The 15,293-nt window shown below is 44.6% G+C and overlaps 1 protein-coding gene across 1 annotated transcript in view; it reads left to right on the top strand.

The window, feature by feature from the left end:
• The first annotated feature begins 771 nt into the window (after positions 1-771).
• Positions 772-15,293, top strand: part of LOC124555442 (facilitated trehalose transporter Tret1-like) — a 190,624-nt gene continuing 176,102 nt past the window's right edge. The window contains exon 1 of the mRNA XM_047129352.1: positions 772-820. Within this exon, the coding sequence (XP_046985308.1) occupies positions 807-820 (14 nt within the window). The 5' untranslated portion in view covers positions 772-806. The remainder of the gene's footprint in view (positions 821-15,293) is intronic.

Raw genomic sequence — 15,293 nt, 5'->3', positions numbered from 1 at the left:
ATTCACGAATTGAATTAACTTGTTTAACTACATTGCGCTTCGAAAATAATCTTTTGTGTCTTGATCGCGCACAGTTCGCTTTTTCCTAAGTTTGGACATGTGTTAAGCCTGTCAATAGGAAAAAATATTTCTATGACACGGTGAAGAAAATAGATAACAGTAAAACGAAACTCTGTGGTCAGTTATCAAAACTTGCTTTAGCTGAAATTTTGAATACTGCAATAAACCCGAATGCGTGTTGCAGTATAACATCTCCTCTGCCACTCAGTTTACACTGATAGAGAACAGTAAAACGAAACTCTGTGGTCCGTTCTCAAAACTTGCTTTAGCTGAAATTTTGAATACTGCAATAAACCCGAATGCGTGTTGCAGTATAACATCTCCTCTGCCACTCAGTTTACACTGATTTGCCGGGTAGAGACTCAGATAAGAGTTCGCGTCCCGTCAGCACTATCTGATGTTTTATTAAAAATTGACTCCCGCAGTTAAACCTTAGTTAGTGTTCCAACGTCTTCGAATCAGACCCGAAAATTGTCGCTAGATTCTGTTGCACGAGAATAGTGGGCGTAATTTGTGAGAGAACCTGCAAGGAATGAGTATATCAGTACTTGAGACGAGTGCCAGCTCAGCATTTCTAGGTAACGCACCAAGTTCGCCACTCGAGATATCATCATCGTGATGAAATTGCGATCCTTCATCGATATATCAGAGTAGGAGCAGCAGCACAAGGTCACGTGCCGGCGGACTTATCTTTCGCCGCTGGCAGTGCAGGCAAACACCGGACAGAGGACGGCTCGCAGCTCGCCATGGACGTTAGCAGGTCTGTACATTTCTGCCTGTCTTCTCTGTGCATACTGCTGCTGAGAAACATACCATGCAGACGTTTACTATTGCACGGCATTGTTAAGAGACAGCAGCTTTCTGAGCCGTGGAGCAACAGCGAGACTTCAGCGTGTTGGGAAACCTAGACAAACTCATTAAAATTACATTAGTTCACTAACAAAACCTCGAACCTATAAATTCACTTTATGTAAAGAGTACATTTTTCTGTGTCATTTCGTAATAATTTCCAACGCACGAGTTGACATTATGTATCAGCCGAGTATTTGCTAATTGGGTCAGGACGGCGGCTGTTACGCGATGCTTTCGTAAGACAGTGGATTTCCTTATGAAGATCTAAGTTTAAATGCGTTATGGCGATCCTATTATTTCTTCATATTTTCTGTCAGTAACTTCTGACGAACGACAGCATGGCTCCTTCATCGAAGTTGCGACCGATATCTCAGCATGTCCTCCGTCCCGCCGCCAACCAGACTTCACACTGCTGGCCGCGGTGGCGAAGCGGTTCTAGGCGCTTCAGTCCGGTCGCAGGTTCGAATTCTGCCTCGGGCATGGATGTTTGTGATGTCCTTAGGTTAGTTAGGTTTAAGTAGTTATGAGTTCTAGGGGACTGATGACCTCAGACGTTAAGTCCCAAAGTGCTCAGAGCCATTTGAACCATTTGAGACTTCACACTGAAACATTCACGGAGGTTCACGCTACTATGTCTCTCACGTGACATTACATTCATCCGTCTCACACCATTCTTCTAATTCACGGTAAAGCTACATCCTTCGTTAAAAGTAACGTGAATATGCTCTTACTAAGCCTATGACTAGCTTGGCTTTAATTTCAAACGTGTCTTTAAGTTTCAGAAACAATATGTATCTTCGTCTTTCTGACTCGCCGCACTGGAACAGATTAATCTGGTTTCAGCAGACTGTACAGTAGATTATATGCGTAACTGGCTAGCTTTTCGTTTCAGGCCTTGTTGTTTAAACTAGAAAGGCAATCATTTTTTATTATTATACTGAAATAAACATGAGAAAACAGTGTTTCAGTAACATTGGGTTTCTTATGTCTATTTAAAGTATTCGCTTTTCTTTAACTACTGGTTGTGCGTAAATAAAGTTAACAGAGAACGCACATAACTGGGAATGATGTTTCCAAATAATACGGAGAACAGAAATGTTAAACGTATACTGTGCAATCGTTTAGGAACAACGGTCCTCTTTGTCTTCTGTTTGAGCTTTTTTTTTTTTTTTTTTTTTTTTTTTTTTTTTTTTTTTTTTTTTTTTTTTTTTTTTTTTTTTTTTTTTGCCAGCTGTCAATGGGCTACAAAGTGTTTAATCGGCACTTTCCTCCCGAAAACGTGCTCCCATATATTTCAAAATTCGCAAACCGGTGTGTATTTGTTTTTTCGTAGAACATTCGCTTTTAAAACCTGGTGGGACTGATATGACGGGAAACGAATGAATGGATGTTATTTAATATTACCCCCCAAAAAAATGGCTCTGAGCACTATGGGACTTAACTTCTGAGGTCATCAGTCCCCTAGAACTTAGAACTACTTAAACCTAACTAACCTAAGGACATCACACACATCCATGCCCGAGGCAGGAATATTACCCATTTTAAGTATGTGAGGTAGCGATTGTTATATTTTAACAGTAAGAATTGGTAAAATTCGACTGTTTTATGTCTTATACACAACTAAATTGTGTGTAGAACATAAAAAGATTGAATTCCACCAATCATGACGGAAGGAACTTTATTATGTCATGGTTAATGAAACTGAACAGTTCAAATTTCTAGGTGTCCAGATAGATAGTAAACTGTCGTGGAAAGCCGACTTTCAGGATCTTGTCCAAAGACTTAATGCTGCAGTTTTTACTATTAGATCGGTATCTGAAGTGAGTGATCGTTCGAAACGAAAATTATTCTACTTTGCTTTTTTTCAGTCGCTTATGTCGTATCGTATTATATTTTGGGTAACCCTTCTAAAAGGATATTTTTGGCTCAGAAATAGGCGGTTCGGGTATTTTGACACTGGTCTCTCAAGATATATACTCCTTAATGTCATTTCTTGTTAAAAATTTTAGCTTATTCCCAAGAATAAGTAGCTTTCACTCAGTTAATACTCGGCAGAAATCAAACCTGCATTTGGATCGGACTTCCCTAACTCTTGTGCGGAAAGGTGTGCAGTATACTGCTGAATCCATTTTCAATAAGCTACCACCAGAATTCAAAAATCTTAGCAGTAATCCACGCGATTTCAAATCGAAACTGAAGAGTTTCCTCATGAGACACTCCTTCTATTCTGTCGAGGAGTTGCTTGAAAAACGAAGCTGATTCTTGTTGTATTGTTGATTGTGTTTACTTAAACTTATGGATTGACTTTCTTTGGGTTCATAAACATTTTATTTTTGTCTGTTATTACTTTTATGTTGTAATTTCATGTACTGACACGTTCCATGACCTTGGAGTTTTGCTCCTCGATTTGGGCCTACGGAATTTGACGTGTAAATAAAAATAACATAAACACGAATTACGCATATTCGCGCACGGACGCCTAGTGTACGAGCAAACAATCTTCTCTCTGTGGCACTGTTTATGTTAAAGTCACTGGATATATTGCAATCATAAATTAATGCGGTAATCTTATCAGTTTCTGTTACGTTACTATCATTTCTGCGCTTTTGAAGCAACGAGTTGTTTTCTATATTGGTCGTACATTCTTTGGCAGGTACTGTATATGCCATTTTCGTAAGACGTTCACATTGTTACTAAAAAAACATTATGTTAGTCTACTTTTGTACTTATTCTCTCAATCTCTCAAATTCTCTTAGTATTTATATACCTTGTGGAGTGGTTTCAGTGTGTTTACACCAAAATGAATGTCTCTAGAAACGTTTTTCTCGCTCCACCTAATATAGCACAAAAAATTTAACGCGATTACCGCTTTACGTCTGCTTGGGGAGATACAGAGAGAAGGGGGGAGAGAAAATCAAAAAATTCTCACGTCCCCACTTTCCGTTAACGAATAAGAGGAAACATAATAAATACTTCCGAATGACGGCTGCAGGCTACACGTAATGAGGATGGCTTGTTTCGTTTCATTTATTACAAATAATGTATCGTATAACTGTTATTTAAAACAAATTATTTTAGTTTCAACCTGATCAGACAGTTTTCCGGTTGAAATAAAACTTTGTATTGTCACTGCAGCAGTTTTTTTCCTCCTGCTTGATAAGAGCAGAGAAAATCCAGTTTGAGAAAGTGATGTACTATCGATCGGTTTCTGCAATTCGCCCTTTACATCACACTAGTGCGTTACCTCATATTGCTCCTCTATATGAGGCATAAGTCTTATGTCTACTAGGATTAGGACCCACTAGAGATAGTATTGTATAAAGAGTCATACCATCTATACGATTCTTATCGTTTCAGCACACATATGGGCTTTAAGTCTAATCCCTAGAAATTACCGATTTATTGATATCTCTTGCAGATATGATAGCTGTGGAACGTCTCTTTCTAAACAAACGACTCTGATATGGACATGATTCGAACAAATGATGTGGATTTTCCGCCGATATGTGCTACTGCGCATAGTGTTTGTCCTATTTGACCAAATGTACTTGAGATTCTTTTCGCGATAACATAATCATCAGTAACGGAACTCTTCACATCTTCAGGTACCGAGAAGCTGTCCATTTGGCTGTCTCTCTCCACGATTCCAAGAAGTCAGACCATATTAACTCAAAACTTGCTGCACATAGTGTAACACTTACACGCGAAACAATGAGAGAACACGTGTGATGTAATAAGGAATATGCTTCCTTTGTGAACTTTGTTTCATTGTCATTAACCTGTAATACAAGGCATATTTCTGTGGTTAACGTTTCGTCTCCTAATGCTGTAGACATCATCAGAGGCTGTAAATACTGAGATAGCAGTTTCAAACATAACCTCAGCAAGCCGAACTCTTGGTCTTGCTGAGTTTATTTAATTTTCAAATCACCTCTGGCTGGAACTACAGACCCCACACGCCTTACTGCGGCGACCGTGCACGCCTTACATAATTTAAAAAGAGGCACAATTTAAAAAGAGGCATAATTTAAAAAGAGGCCCCTCATCGGAACACAGTAAATGTCTCCAGTCAGCGACTGTACAATTTCTGTCTTGTTTGGCCCACTGAAGACGTGCTGCTAGGAATGACCTTTTGCTTGGTACCTGATTCCAAAGGTCCATTGCATTCAGTACCCTTCGCAGTGTTGTCTCAGAAACTCGTTGAGATTGACCAGCATTCACCGAAATCAGCAATTCCTGTCAGGTATGAAACCAAGGAATGACATTGTTGTCCAGCCACTGTTGTTTACTATATTTGTACTACCACTTCCCTTATGCCATGTTACACGCCTGCGACTGCTGCGTCAACAAATCAAATCAACAATAAATCAGTCAACTTCATTAGAAAAATTAAATGTGTGTGAATTCCTAAGGGACCAAACTCCTGAGGTCATCGGTCCCTAGACTTACACACTACTTAAACAAATTTATGCTAAGAACAACGCACACACCCAAGCCCGAGGGAGGACTCGAAACTCTGGCGGGAGGGGCCGCGCAATCCGTGACATGGCGCATTAAACCGCGCGGTCAATCCTCGCGACAGGCAACTTCATTCACGGTGTGGTAATGGGCATATCAACACGATTGGAACTTTCTGCCATTCTGCGACGTCGATCCTACGTACTGTACTGCTTCTAAACAACTGACTGATAGGAGGATCACGTGATCGTCTGCTACCTGGTCCATACCATCTACTGCGTTTCGAAGCAAACAGTGTGTTCTCTTAACGGGGTGACTAATATACTGTCCGGTGAGATTACGTATGAAATAGAATCGAAAGCAATTAGAGGCGCAGTGCAGACATTAAATCGAGAATAACAAAGGCAAAATTGACATTCCCTAGGAAGATGAGGATTTTCTGCAACGTTTTGGGAATGGGATTAAGAAAAAATTGGAGTATTTTGTCTGGAGCGTTCTACTGTACCTCGTCGTAACTTTGAACATGAGAATGGAAGCCGGAAAGCCGTTGACTAATACTGAAATGTAGACCTGACGAAGAATGGGTACATTGAGTGACAAACGAATATGTGCTGCGGGGAGTGAGAAAAGAAAGGCATTTGCTGCATGCAGTTAAGCGGAGTAAAAGAAACTGGTTTCGGCATGTACAGATGAAGCGTCGAGGAAATTTTTTTTTTTAATAGGTTTCTTTAGCAGGATACGGGGAGGGGAAGATAAGGCAAGAATGGTCGATAACTCAGATCCTGAGCCATCCCGTAAATCTATTTAATACATTACGCGAATGAGGAGGAGATCGATAGAAAAAAATGAACAAGATCCCGGTCACAAATCAGAAAACTGATCGTGCTGATAATGACGATGATGATAATATTGCACGATGACGCGAGTCTTCACACTCTCTACTTTAGGTTGTCTGTAACAGACAAATCTTCCTCTGGTTAGTGTGTTGGACACGACGAGATACTTAGAGACATGTATCTAATCTGATGCAATTATTTTTAATGAGCAATGTCATTCAGTTATCAGCCTATTCGCCATGAATTCTTTTTAGTGATCAGTCAGTGTTGAGTTAGTCTTTCATGTTAATATTGCATCTAGGGGACAAAATTCCAGCTTCTGGTGGTATACAAGAACAGCTTGATTTGTATATAAACATTTGTGGCTTCTTATGTAAGAAAACCTGTAAGTTTTGTATACGCAGTTCTCCTGCCATTGCAGACGCTCAAATAACGCTACCTACCAGATGTTTCGTACAACTAGTCTCTCCCAGTACTTCGTAAACTTCTCTGTATAAAAGAAATAGGTTCAATTAGTTTGTTTCTGATTCGGTTCATTAGAAATGGTTTGTGAAAGCCTGCGACTGTGAAAATAATGAATTTTTTATGAATAATTTTCTGCTACCAGTTACGATTTTCTTTTATTTATGTTGTACACGATTCGCTTGGGAAATGATTCCCGGGTAACGCCCTTGAAATTGGGAATCATTTGCCGAAACGTGGGACCGGTAGCAGAAAAATTGTTTATAAACAAATCCATTAGTTTGTTTCTTCAGAATTTGCATCTAGGTTGGATGGCAGAGGGGCACATAAGTGAAGTGATCATAATATACCACTTAAAGATGAAGAGTTTTCTCAGAAACGCTTCTCGTGCATAAAAAAGGCATCAGTTACTACATTTCAAGATGTGTTAATTGCATATAATCTAGCGTTCAACCGATATGGTCACAAGCCCAGGAGAGGCGCTACAGACGATGTCGAGCTGTCAGCAAAGACACTCGCGTCGTTTGTCTACTGCCATAGCCCATTAACGCCAAATTTCGCCGTACTGTCCTCAACTACGCAAAAGTCGCTGCTCCCGGTCTTTACGTGATGGCTGTCGGCCACTGCGTTGTCCGTGGTAAGAGCTAACAACTGCACTTTAGCATTATCGGCACACACTTCACACTGCAGATCTCCGAATATTGAATTCCTTTACGATTTCCAAAATGGAATGTCACATGTGCCTAGCTCGAGCTACTATTCCGTGTTCCAGTTCTGTTAATTCCAGTTGTGCGTCCATAATCACGTCGGAGACCTTTTCACATGAATCACCTGAGTACAAATAACACCTTCGTCAATGCACTGCCTTCTTATATACATTGAGTAAGTGATACTACCGCCATCTGTGGCTTATAAGGCGCATGTTCGTCAGATTCTTGAATATTGTTCATCTATCTGGGGTCCCCATCAGGTAGGACTGATGGAGGAGATAGAGAAGATCCAACGAAGATCGGCGCGTTTCGTCACGCGATCGTTTAGTTGGCGAGAGAGCGTTACGGAGCTGCTAAACAAACTCCACTGGCAGACGTTACAAGAGAGACATTGTGCATCGCAGAGAGATTTAGTACTGAAATTCGGGACAGCACTTTTCAGGAGGAGTCAGACAACATATTACTTCCCCCCACATACATCTCGCGTATTGACCCGAGAAATCAGAGCCAATACAGAGGCTTACCGACAATCATTCTTCCCACGCACTATTCGCGAGTGGAACAGGGTTGGAGGGATCAGATAGTGGTACCGAAAGTACGGTGCGCCACACACCATTAGGTGGCTTGCGGAGTATGATATAGATGTAGATGTAGATCTGTAATATCGCTATCTCATGACTTTCTTTATTACCTCAGTGTACTGTGACAGCTCTTCAACCTGTTATAATGAATGGAAACTGGCCACATGTGTAAGCAGACCGAAACTGCACCCTTCAGAAAAGGTGACAACGGAAAATGCTGCTGGCTGCTGTATTAACCACAGGCAGTCATGTCTTTTCTATATCTGTCTCTTAATAACTTATTTTCAGTTTTTCTTCGAATATGCAGAGATATTAGACAAGCTATTATAATCATGTTTTTAGTAATTGAATGAAGAATTAAGAAAATCCACAGGTTGCTTAGCACATGGTGATTAAAGCAAGGCTGACGTTAAAAACAGTTGGACGCAGTCTGTAAAAATCGTCTTAAACAAAAAAGGTGAGATGTGACACAGATCTTCTGACGTATTTCACATTTATTCACTTACATCTTCTGTCGTTGTGTGTTGTAACTTATTCCTCGAAATCTGCTTGTAATGTTTCTACTTCATAAATTTTGGATACTAGACCAAGTGACTTTTTAACATTAACTGTATTTTCCGTCGGTACTTGGCAGAACATAATAATAGTATTCAAAAGGAAAACACTTCCTAATGTTCTGCAAAATTATATTTATTAGGTCACGAACCGGCTTTCGGCTTCTCAGGCCATCTTCATGTGACAAGTGTTACCTGAAGATAGCCTGAGAAGCTGAAAGCCTGTTCGTGACCTAATAAATATAATTTTGCAGAACATCGGCAACGGCCTTGCCGCAGTGGATATCCCGGTTCCCGGCAGATCACCGAAACTAAGCGCTGTCCGGCGTGGCCGGCATTTGGATGGGTAAAACCATCCGAGCCGCCATGCACTGTTGCCATTTTTCGGGGTGCACGCAGCCTCGTGGTGCCAATTGAGGTGCTACTCGACCAAATAGCAGCGGCTCTGGTCAAAGAACACCATCATAACGACCGGGAGAGCTGTGTGCTGACCACACGCCCCTCCTACCCGCATCCTCACTGAGGATGACACTGCGGTCGGATGGTCCCAATGGGCCACTTGTGGCCTGAAGACCGAGTGCTTTTGCAGAACATTAGGAAGTGTTTTCCTTTTCAGTATTAAGTAACGTTCTTCTCTCAGCAAAGCAAGTAACCCCAAAAAGCATCTCATCGATTTCTGATAACTCGTTTGGGTTCAGGTTGTTCAAAATGTTCAAATGTGTGTGAATTCTTAAAGGACCAAACTGCTAAGGTCATCGATCCCTAGACTTACCCACTACTTAAACTAATGTAAACTTATGCTAAGAACAACACACGCACCGCCGGCTGGTGTGGCCGTGCGGTTCTAGGCGCTTCAGTTTGGAACCGCGTGACCGCTACGGTCGCAGGTTCGAATCCTGCCTCGGGCATGGATGGGTGAGATGTCCTTAGGTTAGTTAGGTTTAAGTAGTTCTAAGTTCTAGGGGACTGAAGACCTCAGATGTTGAGTCCCATAGTGCTCAGAACCACCAACACACACACCTATGCCTGAGGGAGGACTCGAACTTTTGGCGCGAGGGGCCGCGCAATCAGTGACATGGCGCCTCAAACCGAGCGGCCCAGGTTATTCGGTGATACGTGGAGGGTAGACTGCATTATTGAATCACCGATATCTTTCACATCAACGTGTTGCTTTTCCTCAATCATTCTGCAAGACATTTCTTACAAACATTCGATATAGACTTACCATATATTAACCTATTGTTATGTACTTCACAGGCGTTTCTCATGTGAACTTCTTAGGTTAAGTTAACACCTTAACTATTTCTGCTATCGGACGGCACAGAGGGTGAATGCCCACCGGAGGATATGAACTTATATGGCCGTCAGGGGGCACTCTGGCCTCGCGGCGCAAGGGTGCACGGCGAGAGCGCCTCCATATCGCCACGTGAGTACGGTAGCCAATAACACCCCACGCGGGCAGTATACAGGCAGTTCGGAAATTGCCGTTACAAACTTCTAGAACGTGTAGAGCGGAATGAGTACATAATATTTTGAGCAGGAACCCATGTCCGGAAACGTACAGTTTCCGTTCTACGACGGTTTCAATTCAGATGTTTAACTCATCCACGTCTGCTTCAGAAATTGAATTAGACGTGACGCAGTACGTTATTAGGTAGCAATTCAAAAGGAAACATAAAGAAACGTCCATTTATCACTGAAGCACAATTTTTTGTGCTAAGACTTAAACAATACGTGTTTACATCATTCTCAAACAAATAAGAACCCAGCATACTTTACGTACAGAACAGTACTGATGCATGACAACAGCTGCTCGATGTGGTGACCACCAGCATTGGTACAGACATTGTGTCTGAGAAGCAAATTCTGGTACACATTCTCCATCCCACCTGTGGTCTCTTCATATTATAGTGCCAGTATATCTTTCTCTGTCTCTGCAGGGGTCTCGTAAATCAAACTTTGCATGCGACCCCACAAGTTAGTAGTCCGCAGGAGTTAGTCCGGCTATCGTGGCGGCTTCTAGGTTGAGCCACCTCGGCCTAATCACCTTTTACCATATCGTCAGTTGAAATGTCTCCAAACCGCACGTGAGAAGTGACGTGGTGCACCTTCGTACTGAAACCACACTTCCTGGCAGACATTCGGTCACACAGCTTCCAAGAACGGGTTCAATACGTTTTGTAGGAAGATCAAGTATGCAGGACCAGTTAGCCTGAACAGAATGAGATATGTCCCAATCACATGGCTGTACAGAATACCTGCCCACACTTAATACCAAACCAGTGCTGAAATCCCAGAACATGCGTAATGTGAGGGACTTCGTTTGGCCAGACACGGTTTTTCCGCGAATTCAGAACATAGTCCCTAGCGAAATTTAATTCATCTGAACAGAACTCGGCGTGGAAACAGGATTGTGTCGATGCAGCGGTGCAGGAACACGTGCAGTAGGCAAACAGTTTTGGAAACTCAGCTGGACCCTTAGCGTGTAGCTTTTGTAAGTGATACGGATGTAGTTGTTGCTCGTGCAGAACGTCCCAAACGATACTGTAGCTAACACCCATTGCACGCGCAATTGTAAGAATACTCGTTGGCGAGTTCTCTTCAACCTGATACAGTATGTGATCTTCAGATTCGGGGATGCGGCGTTACCGTGGAGCACCACAGTCCTGCCTCCTCACAGCGAAGGTACATGTTTCTCGGAGTTGCTGCGTATCTTAGGCAAAAAGTTCGTGCGATTGTGTGATACGGTGCGAAAAACGTTCGTGATACATCCGAGAGTAGCTCCTCCGCTACCTCGAGCTTCGCCATACTCAAGGATCATGTCTGTGTATTCCGAAAACGGGTACCGAACCATGTTTACTGTATCGGAGACGCAGAGGCATTGAATAGGTCTCGTAACAATGTAGACGTTAAGTGACATCAGGGGACCGTCTGACGCAGTACACTTCACCGTGTCTACCGTATTGTATAAAGAGCAGCCACTCTGATACTTTCTCTTTCCCTCAGCAGACGTGGACGCGTTACACATCTTAAGTGAAACTGTCGTAGAACGGAAACTGTACGTTTCCGGATATGGTTTCCTATTCAAAATACACTAAAGCTCCACAGAATCTGGTATAGGCACGTGTATTCAGATACAGAGAGATGTAAACAGGCAGAACACGGCGCTGCGGTCGGCAACGCCTGTGTAAGACAACTAGTGTCTGGCGCAGTTGTTAGATCGGTTACTGCTGCTACAGTGGCAGGTTATCAAGATTTAAGTGCGTTTGAAAGCAGTGTTATAGTCGGCGCACGATGGGACACAGCATCTCCGAGGGAGCGATAATATAGGGATTTTCCCGTACGACCATTTCACGACTGTACCATGAATATCAGGAATCCGGTAAAACATCAAATCTCCGACATCGCTGTGGCTGGAAAAAGATCCTGCAAGAACGGAACCAAAGACGACTGAAGAGAATCGTTCAACGTAACAGTAGTGCAACCCTTCCACAAATTGCTGCAGATTTCAATGTTAGGCCATCAACAAGCGTCAGCGTGCGAACCATTCAACGAAATACACTCCTGGAAATGGAAAAAAGAACGCATTGACACCGGTGTGTCAGACCCACCATACTTGCTCCGGACACTGCGAGAGGGCTGTACAAGCAATGATCGCACGCACGGCACAGCGGACACACCAGGAACCGCGGTGTTGGCCGTCGAATGGCGCTAGCTGCGCAGCATTTGTGCACCGCCGCCGTCAGTGTCAGCCAGTTTGCCGTGGCATACGGAGCTCCATCGCAGTCTTTAACACTGGTAGCATGCCGCGACAGCATGGACGTGAACCGTATGTGCAGTTGACGGACTTTGAGCGAGGGCGTATAGTGGGCATGCGGGAGGCCGGGTGGACGTACTGCCGAATTGCTCAACACGTGGGGCGTGAGGTCTCCACAGTACATCGATGTTGTCGCCAGTGGTCGGCGGAAGGTGCACGTGCCCGTCGACCTGGGACCGGACCGCAGCGACGCACGGATGCACGCCAAGACCGTAGGATCCTACGCAGTGCCGTAGGGGACCGCACCGCCACTTCCCAGCAAATTAGGGACACTGTTGCTCCTGGGGAATCGGCGAGGACCATTCGCAACCGTCTCCATGAAGCTGGGCTACGGTCCCGCACACCGTTAGGCCGTCTTCCGCTCACGCCCCAACATCGTGCAGCCCGCCTCCAGTGGTGTCGCGACAGGCGTGAATGGAGGGACGAATGGAGACGTGTCGTCTTCAGCGATTAGAGTCGCTTCTGCCTTGGTGCCAATGATGGTCGTATGCGTGTTTGGCGCCGTGCAGGTGAGCGCCACAATCAGGACTGCATACGACCGAGGCACACAGGGCCAACACCCGGCATCATGGTGTGGGGAGCGATCTCCTACACTGGCCGTACACCACTGGTGATCGTCGAGGGGACACTGAATAGTGCACGGTACATCCAAACCGTCATCGAACCCATCGTTCTACCATTCCTAGACCGGCAAGGGAACTTGCTGTTCCAAGAGGACAATGCACGTCCGCATGTATCACGTGCCACCCAACGTGCTCTAGAAGGTGTAAGTCAACTACCCTGGCCAGCAAGATCTCCGGATCTGTCCCCCATTGAGCATGTTTGGGACTGGATGAAGCGTCGTCTCACGCGGTCTGCACGTCCAGCACGAACGCTGGTCCAACTGAGGCGCCAGGTGGAAATGGCATGGCAAGCCGTTCCACAGGACTACATCCAGCATCTCTACGATCGTCTCCATGGGAGAGTAGCAGCCTGCATTGCTGCGAAAGGTGGATATACACTGTACTAGTGCCGACATTGTGCATGCTCTGTTGCCTGTGTCTATGTGCCTGTGGTTCTGTCAGTGTGATCATGTGATGTATCTGACCATAGGAATGTGTCAATAAAGTTTCCCCTTCCTGGGACAATGAATTCACGGTGTTCTTATTTCAATTTCCAGGAGTGTATCATTGATATGGGCTTTCGGAGTCGAAGGCCCACTCGTGTACCCTTGATGACTGCACGACACTAAGCTTTACGCCTCGCCTGGGCCCATCAAATCTACATTGGGCTGTTGATGACTGGAAACATGTTGCCAGGTCGGACGAGTCTCGTTTCAAATTCTATCAAGCGGATGTACGTGTACGGGTATCGAGACAACCTCAAGAATCCATAGATCCTGCATGCCAGCACAGGACTGTTCAAGCTGGTGGAGGCTCTGTAATGGTGCGGGACGTGTTCAGTTGGAGTGATACGGGACCCCTGAAACGTCTAGATACGACTCTGACAGGTGTCACGAAAGTAAGCATCCTGTCTGATCATCTGCACCCTTTCATGTCTATTGTACATTCAGACGGACGTGTGCAATTCCGGCAGAACAATGCGACACCCCACACGTCCAGAATTGCTACAGAGAGACTCCAGGAACACGCTTCTGAGTTTAAACAGTTCCTCGGGCCACCAGACTCCCCAGACATGAACATTATTGAGCATATCTGGGATGCCTTGCAACGTTTTGTTCAGAACAGATCTCCACACCCTCACACTCTTACGGATTTATGGACAGCCCTAAAGGATCCATGGTGTCAGTTCCCTCCATCACAACTTCAGACATTAGTCGAGTTCATGCCACGACGTGTTGCGGATTTGCCGGCCGGTGTGGCCGAGCGGTTCTAAGCGCTTCAGTCTGGAACCGCGCGACCCCTACGGTCACAAGTTCGAATCCTGCCTCGGGCATGGATGTGTGTGATGTTCTTAGGTTAGTTATGTTTAAGTAGTTCTAAGTTCTAGGGGACTGATGACCTCAGATGTTAAGTCCCAGAGTGCTCAGAGCCATTTTTTGTTGCGGAATTCTACGTGCTCGCGGGGGCGCTACACGATATTAGGCAGGTGTACCAATTTCTTTGGCTCTTCAGTGTATTACGTACTCACTCCCCTCTACAAGTTCAAGAAGTTTGTAATGGGTATTTCCGAACACGCTGTATAGGTGTATGCCCAGTGCACATTAGGTCAGTTGAGTACTCACGCTTCATATTGTCGAATCCATCTTCGCTGTACTACGACTGCTTAGCCTGTCACCCGGTTACCCTCTTTGGTCGCGTCTTGGGTTTGTCTCTCCGCTGCTCCTGGCCACGTTGTCATGGTTGGGGCGAAGGCTTGGCGTAGCGCCCCGTTGTTGTCTAGACTGGTTGTCATTGTCCTCGTCTGTTGTATCGTTCGCACCCTGTTTGTCGCATTTCGCTCGTCTACCGTTAGTTTGGGTTACTCTTCAGCCGGTGGTTTGCCTGCCTGGCGTCTTCCTCTATTTCTTCCAGAGGCCCAATGTGCTCACCGATATACGAATTTGTGACAGTTGCACGGAGTGACACTTGTAAGGAGAGGAATGTGTTGACATTTTTACGGAGCCCAGGACACTGTAGACAGTGGACAGATGTTCCAGAAGCAAGGTATACAGGCCTGCCAGCCACGACCTGCGACTTATTCTGGGGAACTTCCCTGTCCCCACACCAGTTCGTTGTGTGCGCGGCGTTCTCCGAGAGTTCAGTAGCGCAGTTGGCCTCTGACTGGCAAGTAGTGTTGCGTGTTTTAATGCCGAGGTAATGGAGTTCTCCGAGACCGCCAAAGGGAATCCTTCACTGATTCACAACCTGCATTAGTATATGGTGGACTATACAAACAAACAAGAATTGACTTACGGACGTTGTGTAAACTTTAAAACAATAAATACAAAGGACGAGTATCCAAAAAGAATAACACAGTTTTAG

This window comes from Schistocerca americana, chromosome X (genome assembly GCF_021461395.2).
Source record: "Schistocerca americana isolate TAMUIC-IGC-003095 chromosome X, iqSchAmer2.1, whole genome shotgun sequence".
Classification (NCBI taxonomy): domain Eukaryota; kingdom Metazoa; phylum Arthropoda; class Insecta; order Orthoptera; family Acrididae; genus Schistocerca; species Schistocerca americana.
Note: the sequence above shows the minus strand (reverse complement) of the source record. Positions and strands in the feature narration are given on the sequence as shown.